The 25,000-nt window shown below is 46.5% G+C and overlaps 1 protein-coding gene across 2 annotated transcripts in view; it reads left to right on the top strand.

The window, feature by feature from the left end:
- Positions 1–25,000, top strand: part of LOC135115003 (visual system homeobox 1-like) — a 116,635-nt gene that overhangs the window by 72,314 nt on the left and 19,321 nt on the right. For both annotated transcript variants that reach the window (XM_064031408.1, XM_064031410.1), the window contains exons 3-4: positions 10,935–11,022; positions 23,546–23,672. In XM_064031408.1, coding sequence (XP_063887478.1) covers positions 10,935–11,022; positions 23,546–23,672 — 215 coding nt within the window. The remainder of the gene's footprint in view (positions 1–10,934; positions 11,023–23,545; positions 23,673–25,000) is intronic.

The following is a 25,000-nucleotide window of genomic DNA, read 5'->3' as shown; positions in this document are numbered from 1 at the left end:
TATTGTGTTTAATTCGTCTCCTCTTCCTCCTCTTTCCTCCTGCTCTTCCTCTTCTTAGTCCTTTTCTGTTTAGTTTCGCCTCCTCCTCCTCCTCCTCCTTTTCCTTTTCCTCCTCCCCCTTTTCCTCCTCCTCCTTTTTTACAGTGTTTAGTTTCATCTCGGATTCTCTATTTCTGTTTCTGTTTCCCTCTTCCCCTCTTACTTTTCCTCCTCCCATCCCTCTCCCTCCCTCCCTTTCCCTCCTTGGGATTATGTTCTTGGTGACAGGTGGGGCACGAGCCTTCCATTCCTCTCCCTTTTTACTCTCCCTTTCACCCCATGATCCCCTTTTCCCTTCTTCTTTTCTCCCTTTAATCACTGTTTTTCTCTTTCTCCCTATGTTTCTTTCCTTTTTCCCTAATTTTTCTATATAGTGTTTTAAACTTTTTTTTTTTCAAGTTATCCTGTCCTGATATATTTGATTTTCTTTCCTTTTTCTTCGTTTATTTGGTTTTCTTACTTTACCTTCATTCTTTCTCCCTTTCTTACTTTGTTTTATAATTTTTCTTGATTCACTTTTGTTTTACTTTCTTCCCAAATGGTAACATGTAATGCCACTTTCACTTACGTCTTCTATTTCCTCCTCCTCCTCCTCCTCCTCCTCCTCCTCCTCCTCCTCTTTCTCCCCCTCCCTTTCTCTCCCTCTCTCTCTCTCCCTTCTTTGACTCAAACTCGAAATAAACATGGAGAAACAAATAAAACTCGATCCTCATTATAATTTTTTACACATATTCGATGATAAACAATTGACCAGCTAAAGAAAATAAATAAGAGAAGGAGAAAGGTAAAAAAAAAAAAAATCGCACCTTTTATCTTTTAGTTTCTTTCACCATCACCCTTCCTCTCTTCTCTTCCTCCCTTCCACTTTCCCCTTCCCCTCTTGTCCTTTACTTCACGCTTTCCCTTCGTCTCTTCCTCTCAGCACTCCCCATCACCCCTCTCCCTTTACCCCTTCACGTATCTCCACTCCTCTCTCTTCACTTGTCCCTTCACCCTTTCTTTCATATACTCCTTCACCCTTTCACCCGCGACCTCATCCTTTCTTTCACTCTTCCCTTCGTCCTTCCCTTCGTCCCTTCCCTCACCCGTCTATTCGCCCTTCCCTCCACCTCTCCCCTCGTCCCTCCCTCACCCTCGCCATCAGTATCACTCCATAATCATCGTCCTCTTCTTCCTTTTCTTGGCAATATCAATCGAGCCTTCGCCAGATTATCCCGCAGTCGCCCAATTGGTGTAACAAATACTGGGAGATGATTGAGCCGCGACAACAGGCCGAGGAGACGCCCACCCGCCCATCCGCCCACCCACATCCCTCCCACAGCCCTCCAGCAGCCCGCGCCAGGGAGGAAATTCGTGCCTATAAGATATAAGTGTATAAACCTTGTATCCCCTTGCCATCTGGGACGTGTAATGCCCCGGATCACTCGATATTGCTTCTTTTGTGCGGCCAGGGTGGAGAGGCTCCTCAGGGAGTCTCCAAGGATAATAAAAAGAAGGTAAATGACCGTCATACAATCAGAAGATTAGTGCTACTTGCAGGAAAAAGGCCGCCTCCCTATTGGCCGAACGTAATTGAGTTTGTCGCTGTCAGCCAATCCCCACGAGGCCTCAGCCCCTGACGGGATAACACAGGTGCCTCACATTATTAACAAAATTCCCGCTCGCCCTCCTTCGCCTCTCGTAAGGAGGAAAATACACACACGCACATATAAAGTTGCAAGCGCACCACCACGGCGGCGGCGGCGGCGGCAGCAGCCCGGCGCCTCGCCTTCCCCACCCCCACACGCCGGTAGCGAGGCGCCGCGTAAGGTTCGTTTCTTGATGGAAAACACAATCAAGGAATGAGAACCGGAGTTAATGATGGTCTAGTTGAGGAGGCGACAGCAGCAGCAGCAGGAGAAGGAGGAGGAGGAGGAGGAGGAGGAGGAGGAAGAGAGTACCGAGCTCCCATTCTTCCTCCTCTTCCATCTCCTCCACCTTCATCTCCTCATCCACCTCCTCCTTCTCTTCCCTGTCTCCCCTCCTCCCTCCCATTCCCCACCCTGATCCCTCCCCCTCCCCCTCCCCGCGCCGGTCTAGCAGCTGTCGGCGAGCAAGATAAATACCTGTTAGACCCGATGATTGAAAGTGTATTGGAAAACAGCCAGTAAAGGAGATAATTAATTCTTGCGCGGATCGGGTCCTCAGGGAGACTGCTGTATTGTCGCCCGCTGATGAAAAGAGATTTGTCAGTCTCTCTGTTTCTCTTCTTTGTCCGCGCTCAATGAACAGCTATTGGTCCTGCAACTAAGAACTTTTGCCCTTTGTCTCCCTCCTCCAGCGAGCGTGTCCCCGCCTCTGCCTCCGCTCCGCCGGCGACGAGAACTTGCAGGGAAGAGGGCCTTGATGCGAAATGGCTCGCTGTTTGTCGGAGTCTGATGTTAAGTGGGTTAGGATGTTAAGTGGGGACTGGCGCGATGTGGACTGGGCTTTAAAGGGTCTGATGTACTGTGGGCGCAGCAGGAAGCACCAAAGGAAAGGAAAAGAGATGTTGTGGAGAGAGAGAGAGAGAGAGAGAGAGAGAGAGAGAGAGAGAGAGAGAGAGAGAGAGAGAGAGAGAGAGAGAGAGAGAGAATTAAGCACGTGAGGAGGAAAGGGAACGGTCATGTATAGGGAAAAGGGACGAAAGGAAAGAAGGTGTATGGTGGGGAATCAAAGGCTTGGGAAGAGTTCACGTGGGGACGCGAGGGTGTGGAGGTGATCTGGAAGGCAAGGTAAGGGCAGAGGTGACGCAGGAATTCCAGTGAGAGGAAGAAAAGGCGGAGTGGGAGACGTAAGAGAGAAAAGAATGGGGCGATTGAAAAAGAAAGGAAGATTTGATGAGAACGAGGAAAAAGGAGAGAGAGAGAGAGAGAGAGAGAGAGAGAGAGAGAGAGAGAGAGAGAGAGAGAGAGAGAGAGAGAGAGAGAGAGAGAGAGAGAGATAGAGGAGGCGTCCATTGAGGGAAAGAGAGGGTCCAGTGAGGGGAAGAGAGGAAGGGAGGGGTGTGATGAGGGCAAGGCAGGCAGGGAGGGAGGGTGTGGCGAGGGGACGCCGCTTAAGGATTTATACTGCCGAGGGCGTGTAGCGGCGGTGATGGTGATGGTGGTGGTAGTGGTGGTGGTGGTGTTAATAGGCCGTTATCGAGGAAGTGAGTAGCGGTGAGCTTTATGTGTCCAAGTTAATTGAATAATGCTTTCTTTGATATTTCTACTAACAAAACTGAAGAGTAGGAGGAAAAGAAGGAGAGAGATGACCACGGTGCAAACACTGATGCCGAGATGCATACACTGCTTCATTGGGACACGTGGCGCTCTGAAGCAAACCCAGGAGGCTTCCATGCTTGTGGCACGATAGAGGAGAATACAGGAGGGATAGAGAGACGAAGGTAAGGACGTTCATATTGATGATGCGATGCTTACACTACTTCCTTGGGACACCTGACACTCTGAAGCAAACCCAGGAAGCTTCTATGATCGTGGCACAATAGAAAAGGATACGGCGAAGGATACAAAGACAATGAAGACGTTCATATTGATGGAGCAAAGCGTACATCACTTTCCTATAAGACCTACACCATGCACCCTATACCTGAGAGGCGGTGGGGCGTGGCAGAGAGCGGCGCAGAGGAAGCAGCAGCAGGTGGCGTGACCATTGAGCCTCGCAGCCTCTCTGTGACGAAAGGTCGCGAGGTGCAGCGTCAGGATGCCCCAGAGAACCCCCGCGAGACCAGCAGGTGTAGAGTCCACTGGCGTCGTTACGGTGGTGATGGGAAATTGATGGCGGCTTGACGAGTAATTAGAGGCGTGCGTGGCACACCTGTAATGGCATTCGCCCCGTGTATGGGCGTACCGGGGCTTCGATCCCAACCTTAGGTATGTGTTCCTTAATTGCTTACTTGTCTGCACTGCAATTTCTATAACGATACCTGAGGACTGGGTGAGAAAAGACAAAGGAGAATGCTGTAGTCTGTTGTAGGTTCAAGAATACTCGAAAGTTTCAATATGCGTTAAAATATTACTAATTACCGAGTCCTGACAGAGGAAGTTGTGTCTGTTTTTTCTTCTTCTTTTTATAGGAGCACACACCTGGCGACGGCTAAGAACATAAGAAACTAAGGAAAGCTGCAAGAGGCCATCAGGCGTACACGCAGCAATCCCCATATGAATAACGACGATAAATGTGGTGTAATAATCACAAAGGGCTTCTGATAGGCCTCTTTATCAATGATTCCCATGCAAGATTAAAACTAACGACACAGACACTAATGTATTGTAACTAAACTAAAGCGCGGCTTACTTGTGCGGGAGCAAAAGGTACAAATACGTGGAAATAAATCAGAATGGGGTAAAGGTATTGGTGGGGTTCCCCAGGGATATCTTTTAGGCATTTTACTGCAGATTCTCGGATCAGTAGTGGTATCAATAAATTAGCAGACATCACGAAAGTAAGACGACTTATCTACTCAGAGTGAGACGTGGACAGAACACATGAAGACTTAACAAACATGTGAGCGGCTCGAAAACTGGCGAATGAACTTCAGTATCAGTAAGAATAACATTCCACGTAGGTAGGAAAAAAAAACACATTCATTCTAAAGAGCATAGGTAGATCAACTTCCGAAAAAAAAAATATAGAAGTGATGGCATTATCTGATCAATCCAAAAAAAAAAAAAGCAATTATTGTTATCGAACAAATAGAGAACTTGGTCTTATTGGAGTGTACAAGATGTAATTAAGAGCAAAGCAGATCATTGACCTCCGCGTCCTCTGATAACCCTTGCCCCGTCCTCACCTCCAGTAACTAATGACTTCAAATTTTGAGGCTTCATTCAGACACCACGTAGTATACACATGGAGTAAGAAAATGAATAGATTACCTTTATTACAGTTCATTTATTTATTATTATTATTGAACTCTACCCCTCCTGTTCACCATTATCATCACCGTTAAGTCAAGCCATCACTATCACAAATACTACCACTGTCAATACTACCTCGATCACCACTATTAATATAACTATCACCACCACTACCACCACCACCACCACCACCACCACTATCATCAACATCACCACCCTGAGAGAATATCACCCACTACCACAGCTACTACTCCCAATCACCTCTCACCATCACCACACACTATCACAACTACTATCACTATTCACCACTCACCACAACCAATATCACCACCACCACCATCACCACCCAGACAGTATATCACCCACTACCACCACTCACCATCACCACTATCATCATCATCACCACCCTGAGAGTATATTACCCACTGCCACAGCTACCACTCACTACTACCACCACCACCACCATCATCACCATCACTGGGCTGAGAGTCGCTTTCTAATCCCACCTAATTAGTTATGCGGCGAGGAGACACAGAAGGTAATTTTCAAGAATCCTTTTTACTCCTCTCCCCTGGCGGGCATTTCCAGCGGTGAATTTGTATAATTAACTAAAATTTAAACCCGCCTTGCATAATGGGACCAATTTGGGGTTTGGGGCGCCTTTAACTGCCCAAAAATTGTACTCTTTCCACGCCCTAATTGAAGCTTTTAAGGAATGCAGTGGTATTAATTACTTCTAATGAGGCGGAGAGAAAACAGCCATCCGTGTGTGTGTGTGTGTGTGTGTGTGTGTGTGTGTGTGTGTGTGTGTGTGTGTGTGTGTGTGTGTGTGTGTGTGTGTGTTTGCTCTTGTGGTATGTTGTTGGTTTGATAAGTATATGCATTCTCTCTCTCTCTCTCTCTCTCTCTCTCTCTCTCTCTCTCTCTCTCTCTCTCTCTCTCTCTCTCTCTCTCACGCATCCTTGTACATATAACCTTTTCGTGTCCTTCACTTTCAATCTTTCCATTTCCCTCTCCGCCATCACCATCTTCCTTGTCTTTCTCCTCCTCCTGCTCCTCCTGCTCCTCCTCCTCCTCTTCCTGCTTCCTCTCTCCTCCCCAGTGGCCTTGTGTTCGCGGCAAGAATCCCCCACAATTGACTCACGCCGAGGAAGAGGGCGTGAAAGTGTGATTAGGGCTCGGGATTGGTCTCCTGGGGCGTCGGGCAATGCATTTTACATCTCAGGGAGGCTCGGGGAGAGGGGTCGGCCCGGGCTGCTGCCACCGAGTTCAGTCAGGCGAAGCAGCACTCGCCGCCAACACTCCCAGCCGCCTCAGACCCTGGGGAGCGTGTTATGACCTCAGATGCTGCGCGCGGCGGTGGCGACGGCGGGAGCGGTGGCGGCGGTTGCTCTTCCTCCTCCTCCTCCCCTCTCGTCCCCTGCCTCTCTCTCTCTCTCTCTCTCTCTCTCTCTCTCTCTCTCTCTCTCTCTCTCTCTCTCTCTCTCTCTTCACCTGAGACGGGTTTTCTTGCCCCCTTCCCCTTTACTCACTCACTCACTTACTTCCTTTTTTCCGCCGCCCTTTCTTTTCCTTTCTCGATCTCCTTTTTTGTGAGTCTGTTTTGTTTTTTGTTTCTTCTTAGTGTTCTTTCTTTGTTTGGTTGTTTTTTGTTTGGTTTTGCTTTATTTGTGTCCTTCGTTCCGTCGCCTTCTTCTTCTTCTTCTTCTTCCTCCTCCTCCTCCTCCTCCTTGTCGCCTGTGGAAAACTTGTTCTCATTGCTAAATTGTCTTGTCTACTCCTCCTCTTTCTTCTTTTCCTCTTCCTCCTTCGTGTCCCGCAAAGTTGTTCGTACATTCCTTCCTCTGTGTCCTTCTTTTACTTTCTCTCCCTTTATCTTTGTTTATAGCGTTTCTCGTATCCTTCACTGCTTCCGTCGTTGCCTCTAATGATCTTATTCCTCACCTCTTCCTTCTTTTTGCCTCGTCATTTACTCCTTACTCTTCGCCGCCATTTTGAATATTCCTCCCTTGATGTTTTATTTTCCTTTCCTGCTTCTGTTTTCACCACTACCCTCACTGACGTAGCTCTCTCTCTCTCTCTCTCTCTCTCTCTCTCTCTCTCTCTCTCTCTCTCTCTCTCTCTCTCTCTCTCTCTCTCTCTCTCTCTCTCTCTCTCTCCAGGGTTGCCACATGCCTCTTTAGTTTCCCAATAAATATAACATGCTGGAGCTTTTTTCCTCTCTCTCTCCGGAGTTTATAAATGCGTAATTATCCTCCGCTCTCTCTCTCTCTCTCTCTCTCTCTCTCTCTCTCTCTCTCTCTCTCTCTCTCTCTCTCTCTCTCTCTCTCTCCTCGTTACTTCCCAAAATTCTGCGTTCGCATCAAAATATTCCAGAACAGTTTCAGTGAGTTTCGTGCTCTTTTGCTTGCGGTGTGTGTTTTTTTTTTTATCTTATTTATTTTTATTTATTTTATTTATTTTTTTCTTTTTGCGGGGAGAGAGATGGCGGAGCGGGTGAAGGCGTACAGTAGCAACAGCGGTGATAGATTTGGTATTAGTATTAGTCGTGACGGTAGTAGTGGTAGTGTTTTAATAGTAGTAGTAGTAATAGTAGTAGTAGTAGTAGTAATAGCAGTAGTAGTGGTAGTGTTGTTTTAATAGTAGTAGTAGTAGTAGTAGTAGTAGTAGTAGTAGTAGTAGTAGTAGTGTCAGCAACAGCAGAAGCAATAACATTAACATCAACAACAACAACAACAACAACAACAACAACAACAACAACAACAACAACAAGAGCAGCAGCAGCGGTAGTAGCAGTAGCAGTAGCAGCAATAGTGGTGGTAATAGAACAGAGCACCTAATTGTCATCTATACACAACTGTCTCAACATGAAATTCCTTGCGGCTTGGACCTCTTAATACAGAAGATAAAATTGAGTTTTACAAAAGAAATACAAGTTCAGCGATAACAACAGTACATTCCCTCACACAAGTTAAAATAGATGAATAAATAAATAAATAAATAAATAAAATAAAACAAACATATTCAACTAAGGCAGTAATAGCGCGGAACAAAAAAAACGGTAACAATAACCATATTATAAACTCGAACACGTACCAAAACTAGATGAAAGGGGCATTAAAGAAACATAGGAGGAGTAGGTGGAGGAACAGAGAAACGAGGAGGAGGAGGGGAAGGGAGGCGGGGGTAGGGATAGCATAATGGCCCTCAAAGGTGAACAAGAAGTGGTCGTCACATAACTGGGAATGAGAGCGTGAGTGTCCGTGGCTCTAATATGGCTCCTTCTCCACGCAATAACAACACATCACGGCCGCCGCGCCCCCACGTGTCCCCCACCACCCCTACCATAGTATCCCCCTACACACCGCCCGCAGTCGCCCCCCTCCGCGCCCCTCGTAAAAGCGACAGGTGCCTCTGGGGAGCTCCTCGAATAGGCACTTCTTTGTCAGGTGATGTCAGGCTGGTCATCTTACCTCCTCTCATCTCTCTCTCTCTCTCTCTCTCTCTCTCTCTCTCTCTCTCTCTCTCTCTCTCTCTCTCTCTCTCTCTCTCTCTGCTATATCACTTCTGTACAACATTTTTCCTCTTCCACCTCAAAAGATTCCTCCCTCACGCCATTCCATCTCTCACCAGCGCCCTCTCCACTCTCACTCCACAGCCACATTCCCCTCATTCACTCCACGGCCTACCTTCACGCCCTCACTCCCTTTATTCACTCCCACGCGAGAGATTCTTACTCCCTCACTCTACTCTCACCTTGAGCATCTCGCCTCTGCCTTCCTTCCTTCCTTCCTTCCTTCCTTCTTTCCTTCACGTCTCCGGCAGGATCATATTTTACATCAAGCGGCAGACGGCTACATTCCGGGAAAACTCTCTCTCTCTCTCTCTCTCTCTCTCTCTCTCTCTCTCTCTCTCTCTCTCTCTCTCTGTCTCTCTCTCTGGTACCTCCCATCCTTCCCTCCCTCCACGGCTCCCTCCTCCTCCTCCTCCTCCCCCTCCGCCTCGCATACACATGGTTATTGAGAGACTACCTTTTCCTCGCCGTAACAAGATGTAGTTTAAACTTTTACAGCATAAATGACCCCCAAAAGCACTTTCTGAAGAACCAACTACCTCACAAAGCGCGCGCGGCAGCCCCTGGAGCGCTCCCTTGAGGCGCCCTGACGGCCATTCGCTGCGGGGACGGCGGGCGGGAGGCGAGCAGAGGCGAGCGGCGGCCCCGTCACCGCTGCCTCCCTCCCATAACAGTCCCCAGTGCCAAGACATTCCCCCTCGCTAACCCGTCTGCTTGATGGCCCGCCGCCGCCACTACCCTTTTCCTTCCTGCCTCCTTCTCCGACTACGCATTTCCTTACTCTTCTCCTTCTTCCTCCTACTCCTGCTCCTACTACGGATATCCTCACAGTTCTTCTCCTACGCATTCCCTCCCAATTCCTCCTCCTCCTCCTCCTCCTACTGCTCTACCACTCATTTCCCTCCACTTTTCTTCCTCCTTCTCCTCCTCATCTTCCTTCTCCTATTCCTCCTTCCACTACGTTTTTTTTTTCCTCCCACTTCTCCTCTTCCTTCTTTTACCTCTGCTCCTACTACGTTTTTCCTGCACTTCTCCTCATCCCTCCTCCTGCTACTCCTACTCCTGTTTTCTTTTTCTTTTTCGTTTTGTTTTCCATCTCATCATTTTTCTCCTCTTTCAAGTGTCGTCCTCCTTCTTCCTTTTTTGTTTATACTCCTCCTCCTTCTCCTCTGCCATCCTGTCTCTTCTGTTACTAGTTAGTGAAGGATAGTTATACAAGCAGTTTAGTAAGGATGTCAAGGTCTGTTAAGTTTGTTCTCCATTGTATTCCTCCTCCGCCTCCTCCCTTTTGTCCTTCTCTTCTTTCAATTTTTTCCCCTATTTGTTTTCCATCTCTTTTTCTTCCTCCCACTTGTTCCTCCTTCCTCCTCTTTTTTCTACTCATGTCTTTTTTTTTCGTCTCTTCTTCTATGCCCTCTCTCTTTCTTCTTCTCCTCTTCCTCCTCCTCCTCTTCCCTCTCCTTCTACTGCCACTATGCATTCTTTTCCTCTTTCCTCCTACTTCTGGCGGTGCTGCTGCCTGTCTTCTTCTCCTCCGTTTTCTCTTATTTCCGCTGCAACTTCACTTATGGCTTTCGTCTTGTCTCCTCTTTGTACAGTTCTGCATCTCTGTCGTTTTCGTGATGTCACATTTTCATTGGATATATTTTCTCTTTCTCCTCTGTGTTAAGTTCCCCCTCTTTATTTTCCCTCCCCTTCTCGACTCATTCTCTCTGTTATTTCTCTTGTCTTTGCGGTTTACTCCTCTCTCTCTCGCTTTATTTTTTCCTTCGGTTTTTCTCTTATTTTTGTCTCCTGTGCATTCCTCCTTGCATACTGTCAAACTCCCTTCCTGTCTTATCTCCGCTTCTCCAAATTTCATCTCAACTGTCATTTCTCCACTATCTGTTCCTCTTAATCCCCTTTCTTCCCTCTTCTCTTCCTTACTCTCTATTCAATGTCCTTTTTTTCTGTTCCAAGGTTTTTTTTTCACGTGCTTCAGTCTTTTCTTTCGCCTTCTGAACTCGATTTGTTACCAAGGTCTTCGTATGTACTTTCCCTCCCATGTATCACCGCTTTACCTTCTGTTTTATCAAGCATTTGTGTCGTAATTTCGTTCAGCCTTCTATTTATTCTATTTATTTATTGTGTAGTAACTTCGTTCAACTTTCCCTGTATCAACTATTTGTCTCGTAGTTTTTTTTTTTTTTCAGTCATCCACTCACTCACTCACTCAGTCGACCATACACGCACTTCACTAGCCATATATCAGCTTTGTATGTCATCACTTCGCTGTCAACTCATTCATGCCTTCATCCGCTCACTCACTCACTCACTTGAAAGTTACACGGAATAGAAGTAAAAGTAACTACTTGTGCGCCGTTCGCCGTTTATTATTATTACTTTTTATTATTATTTTACGGTGTTAATTCAAATGCTTATCTATCATCTATCTATTTCAGGGTTGGATTCCTCGGATTCCACAAGCAAGCTCTTCGATGGACAGAACGTCAGTCTTGGGAAGAAGAAAAAGAAGAAACGAAGACACAGGTTAGTAAAGAGAGAGAGAGAGAGAGAGAGAGAGAGAGAGAGAGAGAGAGAGAGAGAGAGAGAGAGAGAGAGAGAGAGAGAGAGAGAGAGAGAGAGAGAGAGAGAGAGAGAGAGGGGGGTGGGGGAGGGGTTGCAAATGTACAGTAAGTACCCGGAATCGAAGGATAAAGATAGAAAATAAGGAGGAGGAAGAATACGAATAAAAAAAAAAAAAGATGAGGGAAACGTGTGAAGGAGACACTCAGGAAAGAGCACCAAGAACAGAAAAAGAAAAGAGAAAAAAAGACAGAGCAGCAGAAAAATCAACGAAAAACAGTAGAAAGAACCGGAGAGAGAGAGAGAGAGAGAGAGAGAGAGAGAGAGAGAGAGAGAGAGAGAGAGGGGTGGGAGAGGGGGACAGGAGCGGCAGCGGCGGTAGCGTTGTGACGAGGCAAGTTGACAACGCGACAAAGCGGCCCCGTGCCTCTTCCTCGCCCGCAGCGCCGCCACACCCGCCAGTTGCAAGTTGCAGATGTCGCTCGCTAGGCTCGTGTTGCTCCCCTCCTGCGTGTCCCTCCAGCGCCGCCTGAGGGGACTGGAATAGCTGGATGGCGTGGATGAGGTGTGCTGCGCTGGATGGGCATCGTGGTGGAGTTGTTGTGTGTGGATAGTCTGGTGGTGGTGATGGTGGTTGTTATGATGGTGGTTGTTGTGATGGTTGGATAGGCAGACAGTTGGACGGCTTCATTAGGGTTAAAATTTTATCACTAGATGTCTTTTAAGTCTCTATGGTCAGATAAATAGATACATAGCTTGGGAAAGATTGTAATAACGTCTTTCTAGTATCTATAGGTAATTTCATCCTTCTTTGCTCTCCGTAGCCATGCAGATAGGATTCATAGCCTGTGAAAGATTGTACTAACTTCTCTGCAACAATATCGCATCACACCTGCGTTTTGCGCCCACCTGTGCAGCGCCTCTAGTTGTTTGTTGCCTTCACCTGCCTGCTCATACTCACACCGTAAATCAGCTGATATGAAGTAAACAAACCTTAGGAGACTTGAGGGGGGGAAGGGGAACCACGAGAGAGAGAGAGAGAGAGAGAGAGAGAGAGAGAGAGAGAGAGAGAGAGAGAGAGAGAGAGAGAGAGAGAGAGAGAGAGAGAGATTGGGTAAGGGGAGACAACTCAAATGGAATAGTTAGTTCTTGTAGGTATTAAATAAAAGACGCTCTTGAATGCTGTCTCGCCTCACTTCCTTCTATCCCCCTCCCTCCCCCTCCCTCTCCCTCCCTCACCCTCCCCTCCCTCCATCCATCCCTCCCTCTGTCCCGTCCCTCATCCCCTCCCTCCGTCCCGTCCTCTCCCCCTCCCTCTCTCCCTACGATAATTACTTGACAGCCGCTATAATTATGAAGGCTTTGGGAGGGGGAGCGAGGTAGCTGAGGGAAATTATATGGGTGGAAAGGACAATATTCTAATTAAAAGTAATGCTGAGAGATCGCGGGAGAGAAAGGCGGCGGCAGGATGATGGCGCCGTGATGGTGTTATTGGCGCGGAGGGGACGAGAACACTCCTCTGTGACCGTCTGTTTGTGACTCGGTTAATGAAACAGTTATACCGTTTGTGTGTGTGTGTGTGTGTGTGTGTGTGTGTGTGTGTGTGTGTGTGTGTGTGTGTGTGTGTGTGTGTGTGGAGTCAGAAGGAACGTTAACTGCACAAACCCTTACCGTACTTGCAACACGATCGGCGCCTTTGGAACGAAAAATATAGGAATGAAAACACAGTTCACTAGACAGTGCTGGAGAATAGAAAACGCGAATTTTTGCAGCTGCCCGTGTGCGCTACCTCGGGATCAGAAAATGATTCCAAAACAGCGCAGCGCAATCTTGAAAGACGAAACACTGAACTCAAATAAGCGATGAGGCGGTTTGAAAAAAAAAAAAAAAAAAAAAAAAGAAAAGAAAAAGAAAAAGAAAAAAAGAAAAGACACTTCCTAAGCGAGAGAGAGAGAGAGAGAGAGAGAGAGAGAGAGAGAGAGAGAGAGAGAGAGAGAGAGAGGGAGAGAGACTTTACCCCCGACAGCACCGCCACATTAGTCGACGCTTCAGCACAAACAAACAAACAAACAAAAAAGGGGATGGGGGGGAGGGACGGCAGGTAATCGGGGCTCCGTTTTTCCTCGGCGCTAAATTAGAATCGATAGTGAAGGTGAGCAGGTCTGGGCAGGTGTTTGAGGGGGGGGGGGAGGAGGAGGAGGAGGAGGAGGAGGAGGAGGAGGAGGAAGAGGGAGAGGGAATTTAGAAAGAGGACGATGGGGGAGGAAGAAGAGGTGGAGGAAGAGAAGTATTTTATCGTACAGTGGTGGAGGAAGGGGAGGAGGAAGAAGAGGTGGAGGAAGAGAAGGAGGAAGAAGAGGTGGAGGAAGAGGAGTATTTTATTGTAGAGTGGAAGAGGAAGGGGAGGAGGAGGGGAAGGAAGAAGAGGTGGAGGAAGAGGAATATTTTATTGTAGAATGGAAGAGGAGGGGGAGGAAGAAGAGGTGGAAGGAAGAAGAGTATTTTATTGTACAGTGGAAGAGGAAGAGGGAATTTAAAAGGAAGAAGAGAGAGAGAAGAGGTGAAGGAAGAGGAGCATTTTATTTATTCTATGGTGGAGGTGGAAGAGGGAATCTAAAAAAAGGAAGGGAGGAGGAAGAAGAAGAGGTAGAGGAAGAAGAGGTAGAGAAAGAGGAGTATTTCAATGTACAGTGGATTTTCTTTATAAAGTAATTAGGTTGGAGGTAACTCAAGATTTATTACAATACAATCAGAGCAGGATGTTGAGTATTGTATCACTTTATTTGGTAGCTTTTTTTCTTTGGTATATCAACGATCTTTACAGAATGATTAGCTTGATGATCACGTACAAAACTGTCCAAAATTTGCCTCGCTGTAACAAGTGGCAGTAAAATTATCGACATTTTTCCCAAACTGTTAAATTTCGCCTTGAGTGAAGAGTAAACACGTAGATTTTTCAGCTTTCTTTCAGGTACGCTTGCTGATCCATGTAGACTGAAACGCCTTTACGCATTGAGCTTTCCAATGTGCGATAAATGAGGCGGGTGTAAAAATTGGCTTTTCCTCTTTGCATTACATGGCGTGGCGCAAGACAAGATGGAGATTAATCAGGAGAAGTACACCCCACGAGCCTCCCTCTTGCCTCCTTTACTTACACAATAATCAATAATTCGAAAAATAATACTTTACTTTGAAGAACAGCGAGTTACTTCTGTTTACAGTGTTACGCTGTCGAGCCAAAAAAAAAAAAAGTATTTGGAGTATACAATGAGTAAACAGGTATATAAATCAATAGAAAAGATGGTACCCCTAAAAAAAATGCAATTATGTCAAATAAATCGCCTGCATATAAAGAAGACAAACAGATAAGTGGTCAGGTAAATGAATATATAAGTAAAACAGGCAGGCGGATAAATATAGACGGATTTTTTTTTTTTTTTTTTTTTATGTAAGAATGGCTCCGGGAAAGGGGAACAAAAAAGGGGAAAAAAAGACCCGCTAAAGGTGCCACTCCTTGAAGACGACAATCCGAAGGTATATCCAAAATTGTAAGTGCCTTGAAACCACCCTCCTGAAAAAGTTGAAGTCATGGACAGGAAATACGGAAGCAAGCAGCGAGATCGAGTTAACCAGTAAAAGGGATGAAAGACTGATGATAATGTTTGACTTGCATAAGGGAGATGGACAGAATAGGAGAAAGTAGACAGCCTTGTGCAGCGAGAACGAGGAAAGAGGCAGAAGCATGCAGTTAGCAATATCAAAAAGAGCATTTAACGTGAAAATATCGGTAGAAGACAGCAAGAGATGCAACGTTACAGCGAAGAAAGAGAGAGAGAAAGAGACTGAAGACAATCACATAGAGGAGTTGATAAGAAATGCTTTTGATTCCACTCTTCTCAGCAGAGCAGTACGAGTGGAAACTGCCCTTTGCCTCTACATACTTGGTGTACCCCATGCATGGACTGATAAGGCCCCTGTACAGAATTAGCAGCGGTGGAGTAATGAGAAAAACTGGCGGAGGCGACTCATGGATAGGTAATTAGATAGATGAATACATAAATAGACACCAGTGAATCTATAACACCTGTTGGCCGAGTTCCCTTACCACCTTTGCCACTCATGGATAGACAGGTAGATAGACGTATTGATAGACAGAAAGACAGATAAATAGATACACGAATAGACATATAAAGAGATAGATTGATTGATAGATAGACTGATAGATAGTGATGAAGGTGATGATGTGATGGCATGATGGAAATGAAGTTTGTTTGCCTTAGTCTCGCGTGACCTGCACAGACCAAGGGAGGAAAAAATGCCTCGCCTGGATCAATGTGGAAGGGAGGGAGGTATGGGGAGACGAAGGAGGGAAGGAGGAAGAAAAGGAAGAGAGTTAGGGGAGAATATGGGAAGGAAATTGGAGGATGAATTACCTGCAGTTTTTAGGATGGGTAATTGCAGGTGTTATATGCGTGGGAGGGGGGGAGGGTGTAAAGGTGTCTGTCTGTTTGTCTGTTATGTGTTTTACTGTATATCTGTCTGTATGGTTATCTGTTTTTCTCAGTACATTTTTTTCTACTTGTAAATTTGTATGTTCATCTACCAAAGTCTGTCTTTACAAATGCCATTAAATACTACTTTTGTGTATCTTTTTTTTTCCGATTCTCTTTACTTTACCTTCCTCTGTAACCTTGGCAGTAATTGTTATTAACCATAATCACCACCACCATCACAACTGCCACTACAATTGTCACCATTTCCGTTGCTTCCACTGCTACCGCCATTAAGAAAAACACCAAATGGCAATAGTAATAGTCTACTACTACTACTATTACTACTACTACTACTACTACTACTACTAATAATAATAATAATAATAATAATAATACTATTACTACTACTACTACTACTACTACTACTACTACTACTACTATTGCTGCTGCTGCTACTACTACTACTACCACTACTACCACTACAGTAAAGCAAGGTTGCAGGTCGCCGGGTGTGAGGGAGAGGACAATCACTACACACTGTACAGTAATTGGACGACTGACACAAGCGTTTAATTGGAGAGTTCTCAGAGGCGTCACTCCCCTCCCTTCCCCTCACTCACACACACACACACACACACACACACACACACACACACACACACGTACCAAAACCAACCCTAGCTAGCCCTTAATTTTCTCTCCTCCACCCCCCACCCCCATCACACACCCAGAAAAAAAAAAAACTTCCCCTTTTCTCCCTTCGCTACCAGCACCTCCATCTTCCCCTCCCTCACAAACCTCCCCTGAAGCTTTCTCTCTCTTTCTTCATGACTCCCTTGACTCTCATCTCCCCCTTGTAAGCCTCCCCTGCCTTGGTGCGCCTCGTCATCGCCTTCAGGCACGTCTTGGGCTCTGTCTCCTCAGTCTACTCGCCCCTGATTTAGCTTGTGATGAGCTTCAGCGGCAATAATTATAGCTGCTGAGGAGCTAGTTGGAAGTAATAAGTTAATAGCCTTTGTGCTCCGGCGAGGCAACGCGGGACTCGCCTTTGTGACTTTCCGGCGACCCGACACAGCCATTCTGGGCGGCAATGTGCTGGAGGCGACGCGGACGGGGAGCTGAGGCAAGAGGGGAAGGGAGGGAGAGAGGGGACGAGGGAGGAAAGGCGAGGAGAACGTGAGGGAAAGGAAAAGAAGGAAAGAAGGAGAGACGAAACGCAAAGAGAGAGAAGAGAGATGGCTAGGAGAAACTGGGAAGGAGAAAGAAAGGTGAAAATGGGAAGAACGGCGGAGAGGAGAGAGAATGGAGAAGAGAGGAGACAGCACAGCAGCCCGGAAATATTGCCCTCTTTGCACTTCCCCGGTCGCTGGAAAAACACGGATCATATTCAGGTTAATTACGAGCCTGATAGTACCCTGTTATGTTCCCTTCCCCCTCCTCCTCCTCTTCTTCCTCCTCTTCTTCCTTCTCATCGTTATCCTCATCTTCGCACATTCGAGGAAAGGGGGAAGATCGAAACAGTCGTCGCCGGCAAATAATTAACACCGCCAACAAAAGGTTAATTTGTCGACTTCGCACTGGACCGAATATCCGTTGTTTTCTTGGTGGCTCGCCCTCAAGTTTCCTTTGTTTTGAGGACCTGGTGACGGGGAAAAACAATGACAGGCTTTGCAGGGACAGGGGTTAGGGGACTCACCGTGTGGCCACGTCAGGAGCACCCGCTGGGGATACTAAAACAACATTGGCCTGTCTTCCTTCTTCCAGCCAGTGTTGTTTTTGTTGAAGCTGTTGTAGATGTGAAGTTTTTCCTTTTTCACTCTCCTTGGTGAATGCGCCGCCAAAGAACGCGAGATACTAGAGGAAATTGAAAGGAAAACGAGACTTTACAGGAGTTTTGCAATACGAAAGATAAAAAGTTAATAGAACAAACAAAAAAGATAAAGATAAGATACAGAAAACAACCATCACAACTTGCATCACTAAAGAACTATACGAAGATAGAATACCAATAGAGATTAGAACATTTAGGACATCGGAAAACAAGGGAAGCTACAAGAAGTTACCGCCAACCTAAAAACATGCCTGCCTATGTCCACCTATCATTCCTATCCATAAACTATAAGAACACAAGAAAACAATGAAGAAGAGAAAGAAAAACCCATCGATTGAAAACACAAAGATAAGAAAGAAAGAGAAAGGAAGAAGAATCGTCAAAACTGGTCTCACTAACTTGGATAAAAAGACAGGAACCCTCTGTGCTCGGGTCGGCAATATCTGTGAGCGTGAAGCAAGTTGAGGAAGGATGCCGGAGGGAGGCGCGACGGGAAGAGGGAGATAGGGCACCATCCTCTCTCTCTCTCTCTCTCTCTCTCTCTCTCTCTCTCTCTCTCTCTCTCTCTCTCTCTCTCTCTCTCTATTTTACGCCTCTCGTGCATATTTGACCATTTTTGTATCACTTTCTCTTACTTTTTTTCATTCTCTCTCCGTGTGTGTGTGTGTGTGTGTGTGTGTGTGTGTGTGTGTGTGTGTGTGTGTGTGTGTGTGTGTGTGTGTGTGTGTGTGTGTGTGTGTGTGTGTGTGTGTGTGTGTGTGTGTGTGTGTCAGAATCTAAGATATAAATAAAACACGCACACACACACACACACACACACACACACACACACACACACACACACACACACACACTGGAACACATTATTCGATACTACCATAAAATTTTCTTCCTCAGTAATATTTGTATAAAAAAAAAGACATTTACCTTACGATTCTAGTACTTGCTATCTGTAATAATTATACTCACCTTTCCTTCCCTTCACCGTGACTCATTGTACAGTTTACATTCTCATCTCGCGGGAGACATCACTCGCTGGATGTGCCTCTTTTTTATCCCTCGACTGCTGGGTAGATATCCCATTTCCCAATTATAAGATGATGGCTAAGCTAATCCAGGAGAAGATGTAATGGGATACTTGTGTGTGTGTGTGTGTGTGTGTGTGTGTGTGTGTGTGTGTGTGTGTGTGTGTGTGTGTGTGTGTGTGTGTGTGTGTGTGTGTGTGTGTGTGTGTGTGTGTGTGTGTGTGTGTGTGTGTGTGAGAGAGAGAGAGAGAGAGAGAGAGAGAGAGAGAGAGAGAGAGAGAGAGAGAGAGAGAGAGAGAGAGAGAGAGAGAGAGAGAGAGAGAGAGAGAGAGAGAGAGCAGCTCTCACACCTTTCTTTATTCTAGTTGACAAAAATCCACTCAAAACTCACAAAGGCAATGATAAACAAACTTGCTTCACCTCACCTCCCCTCACCCCACCTCAACTCACAGATGCAAAAAAAATGCTCAGTCCAACTCACAAACAAAGGACACAGCAGGTCGGGTCGGTTCCCTTTTGTACAGTGTCTGACACTCCCTTGCGCCCTATATGGACCCTTCCCGCCTTGCCTTCCTTCAGCCCTAGTAGTCCTCTCACAGCTCCCGCCCTGCGCCTCACAGCTCAGTGTGGTGTACCATGGTGTAGTCACAGGCCAGGGCGCCTCATGCGAGTTTCAATCGTGGGCTGGTACTGAGGCCTCACATCCGCGAGAGGATAGAGGAAGGGCAAGCGAGCGAGCGAGTGAGCGTCCCAGAGTTTGTTTAACACGGAAGGCGGCCGCCCTCCCTCCGCCCTCCTCACCCGCCGGGCAGAATCCACCCTCCGGTTCAGTCCTCGTCTGCTGCCTACCGCCCGCCCCGCCTTCGCTCGCTGCCTGCACCCGTGCCGTCGGTAGTGGCTGTGGTGGGTGCTGCTGACGGTGCGTGGCTGCAGCGGGAGGCGTAGCGGCGTGTGGCTGAGCGGGGATAATGACCCATCGACCAGCACGCCACACACGCCTTACCTGCCGGAGCGACACTTCTCCCGCGCCTTATTTTTCGCCGGGAAAAGAAGATGGCGGCTAATTTGGCCCGTCCGAAGGGGGAGAGAGAGAGAGAGACGGAAAGGAGAAAGGTAGAGAGGGAGAGAGAAGGAAAGAGAGATAGAAGGACAGTTGAGGTGACAGACGCTGCGAGAAAGAAGAAAATTATCAAGGAACTTCCCTACCTTTATTTAATCATCGACCTTTAAAACACCCTCACTCTTCAGAAGGCGTGGGCGTGGCGCGGACTGCACTTCTCGCAACGCACAGAGAAAGTAAACTACGAAGATACGAATGACAACAGAGGGAAAAGTAGTTGTTTCCACCTAACTCTTGTCCTCCTCCTCCTCCTCCTCCTCCTCCTCCTCCTCCTCCTCCTTCCCCGCCCTTGTCATCTTCCTCCTTCATTGTTCAGCTGCCTGTCTTTCTACTAACGATTTTTCGGTTTAATAGGCTCCAGTAGCTTGATCAAAGAGGTCGGGGTTTCTCTTTTTTATTATTCCCCGACGTGACAGCAGAAAGGAGCATTGATTCTTGCCCCACAAACCACCACTACCACCACCACCACCACTACCACCACCGGCACCAGAAACCGAGGTGTGGCAGATGTGTCCAACTAGTGGTGGTGATGTGGTGACTGTTGTGGTGGTGGTGGTGGTGGTGATGAGGGTTGTATTTAACTGTGGATTTTGTTCAGCTGGTATGATGAATGGTGGTTATAAGTATTGTGAACGATATTTTCATGAGCATCCACTGTCAGTCGATGGTGGTGACTATGTAGTGGTTGCATGGTGGATCTGCAGCGTTACTATATTGAATGGCAGCCTTTACTACGCATTGTCGGCTGCATTTTCATCGCTATTCACTCGCTATCACACAGTTCCCCTCACTAAATCACTCACTCACTCACTCACTCACTCGTTACCAGGAAAATAAAGCTATTACTAGTGGCGACTATATTTACAACACTATACACTCTCTAACACACATTCACTCTTCCTCACTCACTCGTACACTCATTTCCTCAGCCACCACCTCCACCACCACCATCACCACCAGGGAAGGATGCAAGGGAGGGATGAGTGTGAAGGGCATGACTCAACAACTCTCCCTCGTGCTGACTTCTCGTGGACAAATAAACATTTCTACGCAAAACACCCTTTTTAGAACATCACCATAATGCTCCGCTCATGTTGAAGGGAGAGGAGGAGGAGGAGGAGGAGGAGAGACAGAAGAGGACTAGAGAGGCACAAGAAAGAAAGGGTAAAAGAAATATAAAAGAATATTTGAGCCAACGAGCAGCCAAAAGAAGCTGCATTTCTGATTTGTAAAAATGTGCAACAAAATTTGAGTATTTTGGGAACACAAGAATTCAATAAAACGTCAGATTTTATGTGAGAATATTTCAGTCATGTATGTTCTCTCTCTCTCTCTCTCTCTCTCTCTCTCTCTCTCTCTCGTTAACGTGGAGAATTAATTTTGAAGATCTCTTCACCTTTCTCAAGTCCTCCTTTTAAGTGTTTTGTTTGAAACTTCATGTGACCTTGAAATGACGACTTCTCATCCTTTTGTCTTTATTTTTTCTTTTATAATTTTTTTCCCCAGCACACGATTACTAGCGCGATGATGGATCTCCGCCCCCACGCTCCATTAGCAAACTTTCTAACTTTTCCCTCCAATGACCTCAAATCTCACCCGTTTTCTCCCTCGCCTCTCCCTCCTCACCCTCACCCTCCCTCTCCTTCCCTGTCTCATCCACTAACTATTGTCTCCTCCCTAATCCCCTTTAAACACTCCCAAACACCCGTTCCTACACCCTGACACCATTTCCCATTCTTCCCTCGCCTGCTATCCTCTTATGCGCCTCCCCCCCTCCCCTTCATCCGTGTGTGTAGCCTCGCCCAAGTGAGAGAAAAGATACTTGCTGACGAAGGTGTCCGTGTGTTTACCTGCGTCAGGGGTGAGCGCTGAGGGCTTCCTAGAGGGGTACAGGATACCACTCACACCACTCTCTCTCTACTCATTCTTACCTCCACCTCTGCCTCCTCCTCCTCCTCCTCCTCCTCCTTCTGCTACTGGTTGCTGCGTCATGCTTCCTCCTCTTCCTCCTCCTTCAGTAACGAGTCCTCCGCCAAAACACTTCGACTGTTACACGAGTACCAGCTCAGAGGGAAGGCCGCGGCATATGGTTTCTGTCAAGTGTTTTTTGGGTGTGTGTTGGGAAAGTATATACTGCTGTGAGGGCGGCAGCGGTGTGTGTGTGTGTGTGTGTGTGTGTGTGTGTGTGTCTCTCTCTCTCTCTCTCTCTCTCTCTCTCTCTCTCTCTCTCTCTCTCTCTCTCTCTCATCGTAGGGATAAAATAAACTAAAATGACATTGTAAGAAAAAATATGCTCACATTAGTTTGTGTATACCAGCAATGCAAGGCCTTAAATTGTGTGTGTGTGTGTGTGTGTGTGTGTGTGTGTGTGTGTGTGTGTGTGTGTGTGTGTGTGTGTGTGTGTGTGTGTGTGTGTGTGTGTTCATCAACAGGCCTCAATCACATCCAAGTGTCAATTACTTCATTTGCATGTATGTTGCTCCCTCGTCGAGCTGATATTGCAATTCACGCCCATAATGACAAAACAAATATCACTGATTTTTATCAACACACACACACACACACACACACACACACACACACACACACACACACACACACACACACACACGATAAAGATGATATTGGTTTATGGTAAAGACTCTCTCTCTCTCTCTCTCTCTCTCTCTCTCTCTCTCTCTCTCTCTCTCTCTCTCTCTCTCTCTCTCTCTCAAAAATCTACGGTCTTGAACTATCGGTTTCTGGGTAACAGTCACACACACACACACACACACACACACACACACAGCGAGGAGCTTTATGCATATCGAACGACCGTAATATCGCGGCTCCGAGACACTCGAATATTGGGCTCAGGAATCCTGGGTCAGGCAGATGAACGGGATAGCGAACCCTCGTAACTCGGAGCATCGAACCCCTAGCGCGCACGCACACACACACGCACAGACACACACACACACACACACACACACACACACTGGTTGTATTATGTGCACTACAATGTTTCAGTAATAATGTGATGGCGGTGCTGTAGTGTTGATGCCGATGGTGGTGGAAATGGTGGTGGTGATGCTTGTGGTGGTAGTGGTGAAATGTGTAGTACATGTCTTTTTGCTAAATGGTAGATAGTAGTAGTAGTAGTAGTAGTAGTAGTAGTAGTAGTAGTAGTAGTAGTAGTAGTAGTAGTAGTAGTAGCAGTAGTAGTAATAGCAGTAGTAATAGTCGTAATAGTAGTAGTAGTAGTAGTAGTAGTAGTAGTAGTAGTAGTAGTAGTAGTAGTAGTAGCAGCAGCAGCAGCAGCAGCAGCAGCAGCAGCAGCAGCAGCAGCAGCAGCAGCAGCAGCAGCAGCAGCAGTAGTAGTAGTAGTAGTAGTAGTAGTAGTAGTAGTAGTAGTAGTAGTAGTAGTAGCAGTAGCAGCAGTAGTAGTAGTAGTAGTAGTAGTGGTAGTAATAGTAAAAATTGTTGTTGTGAGACATGTCTTCTACATTATGTGTGTGTGTGTGTGTGTGTGTGTGTGTGTGATTGTGCGCGTGTGTAAGTACGCGCGTGCGTGGGCGTGCAGCCAGTGTGGCCAAGGTGGCGTGTGTCCCGGGAAGGTGTGGAAGTGGTCCAAGTTGTGGTGTATCAGCCGCGCATCAGCTTACCTGGCGGCGGCGCTGGTGGATGGTGCTTCAAAATACCTGCCCTTTGTGTCCACCGAGTGTCATCAGCTATTGCTATTGACAACACAAAATTTTCACACCTTCCGTTTCAATGACTCTTATTTCGCGTACGAGGCGTAATTTAGAAGTACCTCTATCGCCTGGATCTTCATCGCACCTTCCATTAACACCCACGAGAATCAATACAAGAGTTTCTCATTATTCATCGCAGTCTTGTATCATTAACTGGTATCAGAGTGCAGTTTCACTCTGTCCACATTCACCTTCATTCCAGTACAAGTCTTAGTTATCACCTCCATCTCAACACCTTTCTCTCGCTCTTCACGGCGAGTCAACCTTTCTCCCTCTTCTTCCAGTCGCACCATCTTTACGTCCTTCCAACTGGAGGAGCTAGAGAAGGCCTTCAAGGAGTCACACTACCCTGATGTCTACGCCCGGGAGATGCTGTCCCTTAAAACCGACCTTCCTGAGGACCGGATACAGGTGAGAGGGACCAGATTGTAGAGAGGAAGGTGAAAAGGGAAGGATAAAGGTGAGGAGAAGGAACAAAGATAGAGGTGGTGAGGGGATGAGAGAGGAAGGAAGAAGGGAAAGGGAGAAGAAAGATGCAAGGGAAACATGTAACCTGGGAAAGAGAATTGGGAAAACATGCTAAATGAAAAACAGAGGTGAAAAAAAGAGAGGGAGGGAAGGAAAAGGGAAAAGAAAGTGGGAGAGCAAGAAAATTAAAGTGAGAAAGGTAAGGAATGAAGGATTGTGGAGAGGAAAAGGAAGAGAAAAGAGATAAAGGGCCCAAGAATCCAAGGAATGGAACTGAAAGGTTTAAAATGAAGGAAGGAGGTAAGGAAAAGAAGGACGAGGAGCGAAAGGAGTAAGAGGAATAAGGGAACAGGTAAAAGGTACTGGGAAATGTGTGAAATGAAGGATGGAAGCGAAGGCAAGAAAGGACGAGAGAAAAGGCAAAGGGGTTGGAGGATAAAGAAGAGGTCAGAGGGAGCAAGGGAGTCAACGAGGAATGTCAGGAACGTTTGTCACAAATCGGGAAGAGTCGGTGTGAATTGTGTCGATGCAGGAAGGAGAAAATACAATCGTGGTTAAGAACTGGAGGAAGGAAGGACACACTACTCTTGATCAAGCATTTAAAAAAACAGAAGTAAATTAGCAACAACTCATTCAGTTCTAGTGTAGATTTAATATGTATTTCTACAAAAAAAAAAAAAAAAAAATCAGCAGAATTAGATTTATACTTCATTTCTTAAAAATAAAAATAAATAAATAAATACATAAATAAAAGTCGATTTTCACGTCGAACTAACTTTAACAAAACAATGAAATTCCTTTCATATCAATTATCAAACTAGTAACTTTGACACTTTTTAATTCTTAAAGTTATGAGTAGATTAAAGATCTCAATTAATCTACTTGAGAGAGAGAGAGAGAGAGAGAGAGAGAGAGAGAGAGAGAGAGAGAGAGAGAGAGAGAGAGAGAGAGAGAGAGAGACTTAACCATTTGCCATTCCCCTCTCCTTCACCTGTTAAGTTAATCCGATGACTTGGACCAAAATTAGCCCTGTCTTCCACCTGACATGACCTGACTTCCCTCTCACCTGTCAGTGGAGTGCGGGCCGCGGCCCTCACGCCTCCGAGGGCGTGGCGGGACGGTGTGGACACAAGGGATCAGCCAGGGATAATCTGCCGTTCACTGGAGTACAAAAGGCCGCGCGAGGTTCCTAAAGGCTCGACTCGGGACCTCCTCCATTTATTGTCCCTCACTTTCATTGACGCTTCCTAATCCTCTGTGCTTTGAATGCA

The sequence above is a fragment of the Scylla paramamosain genome, chromosome 28, assembly GCF_035594125.1.
Source record: "Scylla paramamosain isolate STU-SP2022 chromosome 28, ASM3559412v1, whole genome shotgun sequence".
Lineage (NCBI taxonomy): Eukaryota > Metazoa > Arthropoda > Malacostraca > Decapoda > Portunidae > Scylla > Scylla paramamosain.
The sequence above is the reverse complement of the archived record's forward strand: the minus strand, read 5'-3'. Positions and strand labels throughout refer to the sequence as shown.